Genomic DNA, 13,757 nt, shown 5'->3' with positions numbered 1-13,757 from the left:
TTTTTTGGTTGATATATTTTGAAACATTTCATATCATATTTGGCATTAAATATAATACCTCATTTTAAGATGTTGTCGGTTGCATACAAGCTTCATAAATTTAAATCCATATCTAAATTCCCATAGAGGAACCCAAATAATTTTATACGCGGTATCAATGTGAAAGGTGAATATTCGCTATGAGCTATTTTGATCGCCGTTATTGCAGCACTTACATAACATAACACATAACACATGATCAATAGCAAGGAATCAGCCAGTGATGCATTTCATAATCCATAAAAATACGTTTAAATTGTATACAGCCGAGTCCTCAAAGCTGATTACTAAGTTATGCTCATTTATTACTCATATATCTATATATGTTTTTGAAGTATCTATAAATATATGTATGTATATTGGTTCCAGCAATTAACTCAAGAGAATTAGAGACTAGATTTTATTAGAACATTCCCCCATTGGCCTTTTTCATCTGAACTTTTAGATTGCATATATAAGCCTGATCTGGTAAATCATGGTGAATGGTGAATAGCGAAGGGTGGATGGAGATTGAGCCTGGGAAGCATGTGTCCTGTGCTGGGGCTTAACAAATGGCAGGAATACGCGTCGGGTTTGAAACCCAACTGAGTGGAACAAATAGAAAATCGACATTTTTGCCTGTTTTTATAAAGGGAACATTAAAAACAAAATTGTTAATATAAAAACAAATAAAAACAAGTAAGAACATTGCAGTCGGGCGTTATCGACTGCGGAATACTCATTCACACCCCATTAGCAATTAGTAGCTAAGTTTGGCTTTAGTACTGTAGAAAATTCAGTTTTTCTCGATTTGACACGCCCCCACTGGGCTAGACACTTCATTTTTAGCCAGCTCGTAGAACAAGATAGCCTAACTGCAATTACATAACAATAACACACGTGCAAAATTTAAACGTTCTAGCTTTAAAACTCTAGGAGATACAGTTATATCCGATTTGCCACGTCCCCAATGGACGTAGATACATTCCAAATCTAAGCTTTCTAGCTCATCAACTAATATGATCAACTAATATGATTATGGTATGTAAAAGTGTAGAAGATATAGTTAAATAACCAGCTTTCGATAAGGTTATTAATCGATAATAAAATATCGGAAGCAGTTATCGATTTTTAGTGATAATCTTTACATGCTCGTGATATACACGGACCTAAGAAAAAAATATCAAGTATCTAGTTCTTATATCTTCTGAGATCGACGCGTTCATACATACGGACGGAAGGACGGACGGATGGACAGACAGACGGACAGGGCCAAATCGACTCAGCCTGTCGCCCTGATCAAGAATATATATATTTTGTGGGGTCTGCCACGCCTCCTTCTGCCTGTTACATACTTTTAACAAAACCATTATATCCTGATTTCCCATTTTCAATGGGTTCAGGGTATAAATATGAGGGTGGGAGATATAATTTTATGGCTGATTTTCGATAAAGTTTTTTATCAATAAAAAAAAATCGGCATGAGTTATCGTTTTTAGTGCGCGCGCTATATACGGATATTTAAAAAAAAATTGAAGTCTCTAGCTCTTAAATCTTCAGATATCGACGCGTTCATACATACGGACAACAAACGGACGGACAGACACACAGACGGACAGGGCTAAATCGACTCAGCTCGTCGCCCTGATCAAAAATATATATACTTTGTGGAGTACTCCACTTTCCTGTTCGCAAGTAAATAAATATATATACAGTGGCTAACAGCTTATTTCGTGCAGCGATGTAGTAAAGATATCCAAAAAATGTAAATGGCGTCTTATTTGAAGTTATTCAGTTATTCGAGTTTAAGAATTTTCTGTCGACTTCGCTGGAGATTTTTGGCCATTCCTCGCTTTTATTCGATATTAACTTTTTCCGAACGTTTAGGTATGCCCACTGGGCTAGTGGATTGACCACATTTGGACAATTCCAGATCAACCAGGACTGGACAACACCCAGCTTATGTTTTTGATCATTACCCTGATGAAATCGTGATCGGCCTTCTAGTAAAAGCTTTTCGCTATTTTGGAGCAAAATCTTCTTTAAAGAGGATAGATATATAGTTTTTTTCGTATTATCATCAATGAAAACTAAGTATCCAACTACCAACTAAATATATTGAATTTCGACCCATGTGCATATATATGGGTCGGATTGGATGCAATATGTTTGGCGCCCACCACATACAGAGCTTTTGTTTTGGCCAATAAAGTCATTAAAAGTGATAATAAAGTAATAAAATAAGCTGTGACATGGAAATAGCTAGCTATTTCTGTTTTCTTTAGTTTTTAATGTTATTTGTTAGAACAGAAAAATAATGAAGTCGAATATATGTATAATGAATAAATTTTTTTGATATATTTACTGGCTTAGCGGGCAAACGGCTTTAAAATTGTACTGCACGAAATAAGCTGTGAGCCATATATATATATATATATATATATATATATATATATATATATACATATATATATATGCACAGACTAAATAAGTCACTCTAGCCCTGTCCATCCGTTTATCAAGCTCTAACATTTTGGTTTTGCTAGTATTCTGTATGTTTTAGGCTATGTTTTTGCTATATTCACATATCACTTTCAAATCACTGTTCTTAGCATAACTATGAGATTTGTTAACCGCATGCCTTCATATTGTTGTATTATATTGGCAACCCCTAAAGCGAATAACGCACAATAACCGAGGTTCTTCTCATAAAAACTCAGTAATAATACAAGTAAAAATATAATTGCATGTTTTCACACGAGAATCGATATAGAATCGTCTTGTCCCTTTGAGGGTTGTTGATCACAAAGGTATCGCGGTGATCTACACTATTTGTTTGAGCTAAGAAAATCACTTCACTAAGATCACGCTGATTTTCACCACATGCTGTGACTCAGACTGTTCCTATGCCCAGCTACAAAGATCTAAAATCTCGATCTGTAAAAAGAAAAAAACAAGCAAAACAAAACAGCAAATCACAATATACAGAAGCTGGGCGAAGGCAGCTAAAGGCATATATATTTATATATATATTTCCTTAATGCTACGTCGGGTTGACATCGGAAGCTATATTAGAGAATCTAGACATAAACTTTTATGGTGCAGTGCTTTTGTAAATACTTAAAATTGAAATTATATTAGTTGAAGACCTAGAAAGCTGAATTTCGCAATGTAGATCCACGTCGATATGGCGGATATACCTACGCCCATTGGGGGCGTGGCAAATCGGATAATACTGAATTTTAAAGCTAGAACGTTTAACGTCTGTACGTAAGCTAACGTTATGATTCTATAAAGATTAATGGAAACAAGTAAGAAACCTCTAGTCGAGACTGCTCGACTACGAGATCCCCTGAACCCTACAAGCAACTGATATTTCAATGATAATTAGCACACACACGCATACAAACAAACACACGCACACCCACACTCGCATATACAGGCGACTGCGCTTAGGCTGCGCTGCAGTGTTGACAATATTATGAGAACTTATTCGTTGAATAACTTAATTTCTAGACGTACGATCGTAATGAAACTTCCAGAACGTAATCATAATGTTGAAGGTGAGGGGGTGAATATAGGGGTGGGGGTCTATTTTAACAAAAACCGAAATTATATAAAATGCGTCTTAATATATATTTAAAAGAGAGAGAGACCCTAGCTTTAAGGATGTGGGAGATATCATTTTTTAACTGATTTTCGATAAGATTTTTCATCGATAACAAAATAACGGGATGAGTTATCGATTTTTAGTGATAAACTCGATATGCGCGCGATATGTACAGACATTTTTTAAAAAAATTTGAAGTCTCTAGCTCTTATATCTCCTGAAATCGATGCGTTCAAACATACGGACAGATGGACAGACGAAGAGGGCCAAATCGACTCAGCTCGTCGCCCTGATCAATAACTTTGTGGGGTCTGCCACGCCTCCTTCTGAATGATTTCGCATTTTCAATGGGTTCAGGATACAACAAGTAAGAGTGCTCTAGTCGAGACTGCTCGCTACGCGGAATCAACCGAACAACCCGAAATTTGAGTAAATGCTAACTCATTCAATGTGTAAATGTGGTTCACCGAGTCTTAACCACAGAGTTTACTTGTGGACTTCTACATAGAAATTGATGTTTTAACTTTGAGTTGCCCTTAGGATAACTCTTTGTAGTTGTGGATGTTGGTATGCGGTTTGTCAAAAACCAAACTACAAAACATAATCGAAGACAACTGTTCAGGTGTTACGAATATTCCTGCATTTAAGTTTTCTCCTCTATACATGCATAGAAATGCATACCGCACTCTGTCCTTTTCATGTTTATTGTGACTTTTGTTCGTTAGCCCCACGACTGTGCTGGATACAGCGAATAGACTCACAATTATTCCCATTTCATTACATTAATAGCCTAATGTGAAATTGATAAAAGGGAATGAATGGTTCATGTATTTGCTTATCTTCGCTGTATACGAAGCTTAACTCACTTAACGAAAGGCGACGAGCTTTACTCACTGAACGAAATTTCGATAGGTGAGTAGGGTGACGAATATCATGTTAGCAAACGAGCTGGACACAACCGTACTATTCTGCAGCTGAAATTCTTTCAAGTAAATAAGTATCCTTTGTTTTGTCGATACTTGAAGCATACATATTTATTTATTTATGTATTGAGTTTTAAAAATACATATACATAAATACATATGTATGTCGGTATATATGTATGTATATATGTTACATACTTGGTCAGGTTTTTGTCACAAAGTAATGGATGTCAAACTATACGTACATACATATGTACATACATACATGTATGTCTCTTTGGCCGAAGTAACAGAAGAAACAGAAGTTGTTGAAACCAGTTAGGAAATCATGAAAAACTAACGTTCCGCAAAATGAATAATAGGAAGCCGAAATTTAGCAATTGCTTTTCTCTTTTTTCAAATCACAACCAACAAATTCTCATAAGCGTTGTATCTCCAATATATGTATGTATGTATTTACAACTTCCTTATATTTATATTTACAACTTCCTTATTTATTTAAAAAAAAATATGTATACAAATTATCTTCTGAAAAGTCTTTAAATTCAATACTTTGTTTGATGACCAAGTATAGTGCGTATTTAGAATTACGGTCAACTGAAGTAGAGTATTTGTAATTCTATAGATAAAACAATAAATGGCAGACGTATTTCGTGGCAAGCAAGAACAAATAAGAGGGCATAAAAATGTAAAAGTCGACTTGAGGATACCATTTACAAATATGTAATCTACAGATAATATCAATTTTCACATACATAAAAGCATATATTTCAGACATTTAATAATAGTTTGAGTACAACATGGTATAGACATACTTTAAAATATATATATTTAAAAGGATATGTATGTGTCGGTAGTCATTTGAAGCATCAACGGGTATAGGGCATACAAAAGCAGGGCCGGAATCGGGTCCGTGATGGGAGAGCAATGTTTTAAAATTTCATTCATCATATATTTATATTTTATCTGAGTATTAACATATAAACATATTTTATTCATTAATAACATAGAATAACATAGAATAAGGCATCCAAAACTTTTTCATCATCAGTGCGTGCTAGATTGAAATTTTAACAAGCACTATGAATAATGTGCAGAGCATTAACGCTGCACACCCACACACTGTAATGGGACTTGGTGCCCTGACCGAACGTAGCGCACACTCATCCTCAGCACAACAGCTTCTTGTTTATGCCTGTGAATGTGAATGTGAAAGTCGATGCGGATCTGTCAGTTAGTTATATGACACGGTCAGGCTCTGTTGTATATCACTGTATTCATTGGCGTTGCTGCTGCCGCTGCCGTAGCGATTGCCGTATCTGCCGATCCCTGTTTTATTAATAAATTTATTATTAGTTTTTTTTAAGCTGTGCGCGCTGAAAATGAAATAATTGACACATGTGTGAATACTTTTACTACATATTATTTTATTATATACTTAAAAACAAAACAAAAAAAAACAAAACAAAAAACGATGCCTGTGCATGTATGTACAATGCATGAATAAACACAAATATGTATCTGCAAGCATATGAGTGAATATGTAGACATTCAGCAATTTAGATATACATACATATGTATGTATGATGTACTCATGAATGTACATATGCTTAAAACCATACGTATCTACATAAATACATATGTTTTTATACGTACGTTCACAGAAAATCGCGAAGTGTTTAAAATAGATTTCGAGTACACATCCACAAATATATATATATATATATATATATATATATATATATATATATATATATATATATATATATATATATATATATATATATATATGTATATGTGTATATATGTATGTGTGTATGTTTGTTTGTTATCGGAATTCTTTTGTACATACATATACATATGTATTTTCATATGTATTATGTATGCATGTACAAATATATAAATTTGTGTATATACATACATATGCGCATATAAATACCAAAAAAAAACTCAAATGTATGTGCATACATGCATACATATGTCAATCTGAATGCATCAAAAGGAATAACTGCACTTTCAGCACTGACCTGAAGTTCAAGAACACAAAAATTGATTATGATGTTTATAAATGGTTTTAATTGAATATAATAGAGTGAGAGTCATCCATCAAGAGCTTCTCAGTGAGATTCGCATGAATATGAACCGTTTATGCACACCGTGAACGCCATACACACAGAACATATACATATATACCAAAAGACTCTGGCGAATGAATGCAAACAAATGTATATTTATGTATGTATATGTCTGTGTGTACATGTACATCTATATTTGTACATGCATATATTAATGAACACATAGATATACTTACATACATACATATGTATGTACATATATATGCATCTACGTATGCACATAAACCAACAATCAGAGAACAAACAAGCTCGAAAAACTACAACATACACGCACACGGAAAGATAATTTATTAGCGCATAATGTATTAAATTCGGGAATATATAAAATAAGTCGCACATCTGTGCCGGCTTTTTAACATTCGATGGGTAAAGTTGTGAGTAGGTTCATAACAATGCATTTAGCTTGAGAGCTGTGAATCGAAAAGACGCCAGTTACATTTACAAAAATTCATATGTATGGACATAAATATGTATGTATAAGCATACACACAGTACATGTACATACATTAACACATACCTTTCCATGTATGTACATACATATGTACATACTTGAATGAATATACAAGAATATGATGAGATTAAAACTGTTAAGTGATTGTGGGTATTGACTGTTAAACTTGGATAAGACTTCTGGTGAGTGTACTTGGATGAATAAACACATGTACATATGTACATACATATCTAATAATATATATATATATATGTATATGTATATGTATATATATTGATAAATTGGTACAATGTTGAGCAGTGTCAACTATATATGTACATACATATTTTGTATTTTGGGATATTTAGGGGCGTGTCTGATTAAGTCATGAAAGAAATTTATCAATAAACAAATCAGAAAGCTCTAGTCGAGAATTCTTAACTACGAAATAACTACATATACTAACCCTTCAAAGAATTGATATTTCAATCATTCTTCGCGTCTTTCTGCTTACACAAGAAACACGCATACATAGTCATGCACGCATAAACTCACATGGACTGCAGTGTGGGAAATCAGGGTATAATGGTTTTGTTAAAAATAAGTAAAAGGCAGAAGGAGGCGTGGCAGACCCCACAAAGTATACATATATATTCTTGATCAGGCTAGTTATTTAATTATATCTTCCACATCTTTAGAGCTAGAGCTTCAAAATTTTAAATGTGACTGTGTATTTTAAATAATTTGGATTTTTGTTATAAATTCATCCCCTCACCCTCACTTTTGTAAAAAGCCTGTTTCATGTACTAGAGACTTGTGCTTTGGAATGTACATACATTTGAATTTACATTATGATTAAGTTCCGAAATTTTCATTAAGATCGTACGTCTAGAAATTAAATTATTCAACAAATAAATTCGTATTACAATGCGCATACTGCAGCGCAGCTCAAGCGCAGTCGCTCTGCTTACTATGCAGTTAGCAGAGCGCGTTCTAATACGTGCGTGTGTATGTATGTGTGCCTAAAAGAAATGCACAGTGAGTAGAATATCAGATTGAAGAGTTCAAGTTATCTCCTAGTCGAGTAGTCTCGACTAGAGTCTTCTTACTTGTTTCTTGTAATTAGCCCCCTTCATCTTTATAAAAGGCGTATTTCCAATACTAAAGACTTGTGAAATATCAATTCTTCGAAGGGTTCAGGGAATTTCGTAGTTGAGCATTTTCGACTCGAGCTTTCTTATTTGCTTTGAGCTTAAAGTTGTGTTTACAATAACGTTTTATCGACAACTGCTTTCGTTTTCAAAGATTTAGTATATACATTCATTCACAGTCAGATGATTACTACAAAGCTAATGTATTTTTACATCCTGAACCCATTTAAAATGGGAAATCAGGGTATAATGGTCCACTGTCCATTCGTCCGTCAGTATGAACGCCGAGATCTCTGAACATATTAGAGGTAGAGACTTGAAATTTTCCATGTACACTCGTGTATACCATACGCAGTAAAAGTTTATCATATTGTTTGATAACTTATCCTATTTTGTTTTTATCGAAAATATTATAAATAAATTAATTTTTTTTTTTCCAATTTAAGCACTTTTTTTTAAAGTATTTTTATTAATATTTAAATATCAGATTTAGTGTATATAAATTTGATGAATACAACGATTTTGTAATTTACAGATACTGGATACCACGGCTCCTTCACCTCAAAAAAAAAAACGTATTTCAGGTACTAGAACATCACATTCTGAAAGCTTCATGAAGATAGTCTTACTACAAGAGAAATTATTCAACAAGTAAATTCTCATAATATTGCCCACACGGCAGAAGCCCATAACACAGTCGCTGCTTACTGCGCAGTTAGCAGAACAGAGTATGTGTGTATAAAAGAAGCGCAGATTAAAATATCAGCTTTGAGGGCTCAGGGCATCTCCTTGTCGTTCAGTTTCGACTAGAGCCTTCTTATTTGTATAAGTCTAAAGACTACAAAAGGATTTATATACAATCGAGTCACTTTTTTCTTTTTTAAGGCCAATACTCCAGAATTTAAACTTGGAAACGAAAATTAAGTCATGACGTCAGTAAAGAAAACTACAAGGTTACCCGAAGATCGAAGAGCTGAAGCACGAAATGGAAAAACAATTGAGCGTTTAACTACTATTGATGAATCAGATTGTGATTTTGATTCCGTATACGATTCCGACTGCACAAATTTCTTTATTAATATGTCTTTAAAACGGTCTTGCCAATGCCACAGCGCTAAGAAACGACAACAGATGATGATGATTATGAGGAACAATACGAGCTGGCAGTTTCGATTCGTAATCACCCGATATGCGACTAAAATTTTAATATCGATTTTATTATCAATCGTTATTTTAGCATCTGCCCAGGAAGTAACGAGAGACACAGACAAATTGCATAGATCAAATAACACAGAAAGCCATCGAAATCAAACACATACAACTGCTATTCACACTCCTTTACTAAAAGTACATAGCCAAAGCCAGAACCAGGGGCTGCCGAATCAGCAACTAGGTCAGAAGCCAGCCAGCGTACAAGGATTTAGCGTAAACAGAAATAGTTTGATTAGTGGAGATTCTGTGCTGCAACGTCAGCTGAGGGAGAAAGCGAAACAGGATAGCTTGGAATCGATTAAGATGCATATTTTGATGCGACTGAACTTAAAGAAATTACCCAATATAACCAAACCAATAAATGTACCGCAGAACATATTGGAGAATTTTTATAAAAACTATAATTCCTCGCTTTTTAACTCGATGTGGGGTCATAAGAGTAAACCAAATGGTGCTGCTACTTCTGCCCTAAATAAGCCTGAATCAGCTCTGTCTATGCATGAAGATACTGTGACAGACTCTGTGAATGTTACACAAAACATTGAACAGAGCTCTAATAATAATTATAAATATGAGGCATCCAATAGAAATACGTCTTTGGAAATGCAGGGTGACGATCCCAATAATTTTAAAAATTTTCATTATATCTATAATATTGAAATTGATCAAAGGGCACAAACGTCAAAGCAAAAGGTCACTGACTTTACAATTAACGACGATGATATTGAATATGAAAGCATACTTTCTCATATAAGCCGCGTTTACATATTTCCAGAACGTGAGTTGTAAATTTTTTATGTAATAACAATTGCTTAAAAATTAAATTTAACTCGCTTTATATACTATTTATATCCTGAACCCGTTTTCAATGGGAAATCAAGGCAAATTGTTGTTTTTTATTAATTATATAACAGTCAGAAGGAGATAGATCTATATATATTATATATCAGGCCGACGAGCTGAGTTGATTTAGCGCTGTCCGTCTGTCTGTCCGTCCATCTGTCCGTAAGTATCAACCCGTCAATCTCAGAAAACATAAGAGCTAGAGACTTGAGCTTTTTTTCTTAAAAAATCGATAACAACTATTATAATATTATATTATCTAGAACAAGAGTTGGATTTTTAAAAAATTGTAAATTTTTTTGTAGTAAAAATTGCCTAAAAGCTAAAATTATTTATTAATTTATACCCTGAACCCATTTTAAATGGGAAATCAGGGTATAATGATTTTGTTAAAACTATGTAACAGTCAGAAGGAGGCTGACCCCACAAAGTATATATGTATATTATTAATCAGAGCGACGAGCTGAGTCGATTTGTCCTGTCCGTCTGTCTGTATATATCTTCTACACCTTCAGATTAAAAGTCTGCCAATTTCAAATGAGACATCTGTATTTTAAAGAATTTCTATTTTTTTATACCCTGAACCCATTGAAAATGGGAAATCAGGGTATAATGGTTTTGTTGAAATGTATGTAATAGGCAGAAGGAGTCGTGGCAGACCCCACAAAGTATATATAGTACGTCTAGAAATTAATCAACAAATAAGTTCTCATAATATTGCCAACACTGCAGCGCAGACCAAGCGCTGCCTCTATATTATTATTGAAATATTAGTTGCTTGGAGGGTTCAGGGAATCTCGTAGTCGAGCAGTCTCGACTAGAGCTTTCTTACTTGTTTTTTTTTTTTTTAATTAATAGAAATTTTAAGTGTCTTAGGGGAACAGATGGACGAATAGCGACACATATAGCACATATAGATAGCAACCTATGTATATAAAACCTATATACTATTTCACATCGTGAATGCAAACAAAATTTAAAAATTATTATTTTTTTCTTTGCTTTTTTCAGAACCCCATGTGCGACATAGTCGGAGAACAGATGTTTTACGTTTCAAGTTCGAATCGGGATCCTCAGATATTTCCTTTGTGACACTTCATTTGTATTTGCGTGGATTGGAATGGATCAGTATTTACCAACCGAAAATGCTTGAAGAATTGTCCGATTTTCATAATAAGGAGATTGTCGTAGCCTTGCATCGGGCCATACGTCGAGCAAATAACACAAATTATACGCACAAGGCGAAAATCCTCGAATTCCGACATAAAATTCCAACCGGATTGGGTCAATGGGTCAGCGTGGATTTGAAACCCTTAATAGGTACAGGAGCCGCAATAGATCCCAGTCAAACCCAGGAGATTTTTATAAAAGGTGTCGAGCCATGGATGCGGCCCTTAGTTGTAACGACAGATAGTACTGCAAAAAATCCATTGGTATATATACAAATCTATATAGTTAATAATAGCTGAATTCGAAATATATCATAACATTTTCTTTATATTAAGATTTATTCTCACTGCTCCACTGTTAACGATAGATATAAATGAATTGGATGAAAATTTAATAATTCTATTTAATAATTTCTTTAAGCCACCTACCTTCCTATTCTTCGTTCGAATATTCGTTATAATAATAAAAGTATTCCTTCGCTGTTATGGCTGAATACTGCATATTTGACTGAAACATTTTTGTAGGACGCTTTTAATACCCTGAACACATTGAAAACGGAAAATCAGGTTATGTTTTTGTGAAAAAGTATGTAACAGGCAGAAATAATCATCACAGACCCCATAAAGTAAATACATTCTTGATCAGCACGACGAGCTGAGTAGATATAGCCCTGTCCGTCTGTCCGTCCGTCCGTCTGTCTGTCCGTATGAACGCCGAGATCTCAGAAGAGAGCTAAAAAATGTATGCATACTCGTGTATACCATACGCAGTACGATTTTGCTTTATTTTTTCGATAACTCATCCGATAACGTTTTTAACGAGAATAATCGAACAATTAATTTTGTTTTTTGAGCCTCATTGGAATACTATTAGACGTGCAGACTTCAGACTTACTGTGTATATACATATGATAAATACAACCATTTTATAATCAACAGATTTTGGATACCACTCCCCCTTCTTTCCTAATTTGTAAAAAATTTCAAGTACTAGAGACTTGTGTTTTGTGATTAGACTCTAAAAATTTGATTAAGATTGTATGTCTATATAAGAAGTTATTCAACAAATAAGTTCTCATAAAGTGCAGTCGCTGCTTACTGCGTAGTTAGCTGAGAGCGGGCGCGTGAGGGTGGATCCATATGTATGTAGGTGTGCGTGCATAAAATAAGTGCAGAAAGAATGACAAGAACATCAGCTTGAAGGGTTCAGGGTATCTACTAGTCGAGCAGTCCCAACTACAGTCTTCTTACTTGTTCATTTTTTCAATACTTGGTCTTAGATAATATATTCTTTGACTTGTATACATTGATCTTTAACATTCTCTTTCATTACAGACCGTGCATATTGAAATTGGCTCCCGCAAAAAACATCGACGAAAACGAAGCGTTTATCTCGATTGCACCGAGAACGATCACGACATGCGCTGCTGTCGGTATCCTTTAAAAGTTAACTTTACCAGCTTCGGATGGCACTTTGTTGTGGCACCCACATCATTCGATGCATACTTTTGTAGCGGTGACTGCCGGGTTGGGTATTTGGAGCAGTATCCACACACGCATTTGGCAGCGCTGACTACGTCGGCGACGCCATGTTGTTCGCCAACGAAAATGAGTTCCTTAAGCTTGCTGTATTTTGACGAAAATCACCAGCTTGTGTTGAGTGTAATACCAAATATGTCCGTAGAGGGATGCAGCTGTTCCTAGCAGACAATATCAATTTACATATGTATATGTACATGTATGCTAATATTATATAAACGATTAATTTTATAGAAAGCGTTTAGGTATAAATAAAATAGAATAATCGAATACACATATTAAATACATACATAAATACTCCAATACAAACAAGCCAAATCTGCACAGCAACTTTGATTGACCTGTAGTAATATATTTTTTTGAGTAGCGCATAAATGAATTTATATCATTTGGATATTTTTATACCCTGAACCCATTGAAAATGGGAAATCAGGGTATAATGGTTTTGTGTAAAAGTATGTAACAGGCAGAAGGAATCATTGCAGACCCCATAAAGTATATATATTCTTGATCAGCACGACGAGCTGAGTCGATATAGCCCTGTCCGTCTGTCCGTCCGTCCGTCCGTCCGTCCGTCTGTCCGTATGAACGCCGAGATTTCAGAAGATATAAGAGCTAGAGAGCCGTACTCGTATATACCATACGCAGAACGAGTTTGCTTTATTTTTTCGATAACTCACCCGATAACTTTTTTATCAAGAATAATCGAAAATTTCATTAAGATCGT

At 34.5% G+C, this 13,757-nt stretch overlaps 1 protein-coding gene and 1 long non-coding RNA gene across 3 annotated transcripts in view; both read left to right on the top strand.

The window, feature by feature from the left end:
* LOC149090911 (uncharacterized) overlaps positions 1-13,757 on the top strand; it is a 148,443-nt gene that overhangs the window by 86,902 nt on the left and 47,784 nt on the right. The window lies entirely within an intron of this gene.
* myo (growth/differentiation factor myoglianin) lies at positions 7,066-13,334 on the top strand. 2 transcript variants are annotated; one of them, XM_089262847.1, is made up of 4 exons: positions 7,066-7,319; positions 9,153-10,257; positions 11,334-11,755; positions 12,827-13,334. In XM_089262847.1, the coding sequence occupies exons 2-4, from the start codon at positions 9,195-9,197 to the stop codon at positions 13,193-13,195; spliced, it is 1,854 nt and encodes a 617-aa protein (XP_089118973.1). In that variant the 5' UTR covers positions 7,066-7,319; positions 9,153-9,194; the 3' UTR covers positions 13,196-13,334. The 2 variants fall into 2 exon arrangements, with proteins under 2 accessions (XP_089118973.1, XP_089118974.1); XM_089262848.1 differs by lacking the exon at positions 7,066-7,319 and having other exon boundaries at positions 9,304-9,443; positions 9,505-10,257.

This window comes from Drosophila navojoa, chromosome 6, assembly GCF_054131105.1.
Source record: "Drosophila navojoa isolate 15081-1374.11 chromosome 6, UAZ_NAV_1.0, whole genome shotgun sequence".
Taxonomy (NCBI): Eukaryota; Metazoa; Arthropoda; class Insecta; order Diptera; family Drosophilidae; genus Drosophila; species Drosophila navojoa.
The sequence above is the reverse complement of the archived record's forward strand: the minus strand, read 5'-3'. Positions and strand labels throughout refer to the sequence as shown.

Bases quoted from the DNA above. Each gene is read 5' to 3' on its own strand.
- myo (XM_089262847.1), top strand. From the start codon at position 9,195: ATGACGTCAGTAAAGAAAACTACAAGGTTACCCGAAGATCGAAGAGCT. The intron at 10,258-11,333 runs GTGAGTTGTAAA...TGCTTTTTTCAG, and splicing joins CGTTTACATATTTCCAGAAC to AACCCCATGTGCGACATAGT. The intron at 11,756-12,826 runs GTATATATACAA...CTTTCATTACAG, and splicing joins GTACTGCAAAAAATCCATTG to ACCGTGCATATTGAAATTGG.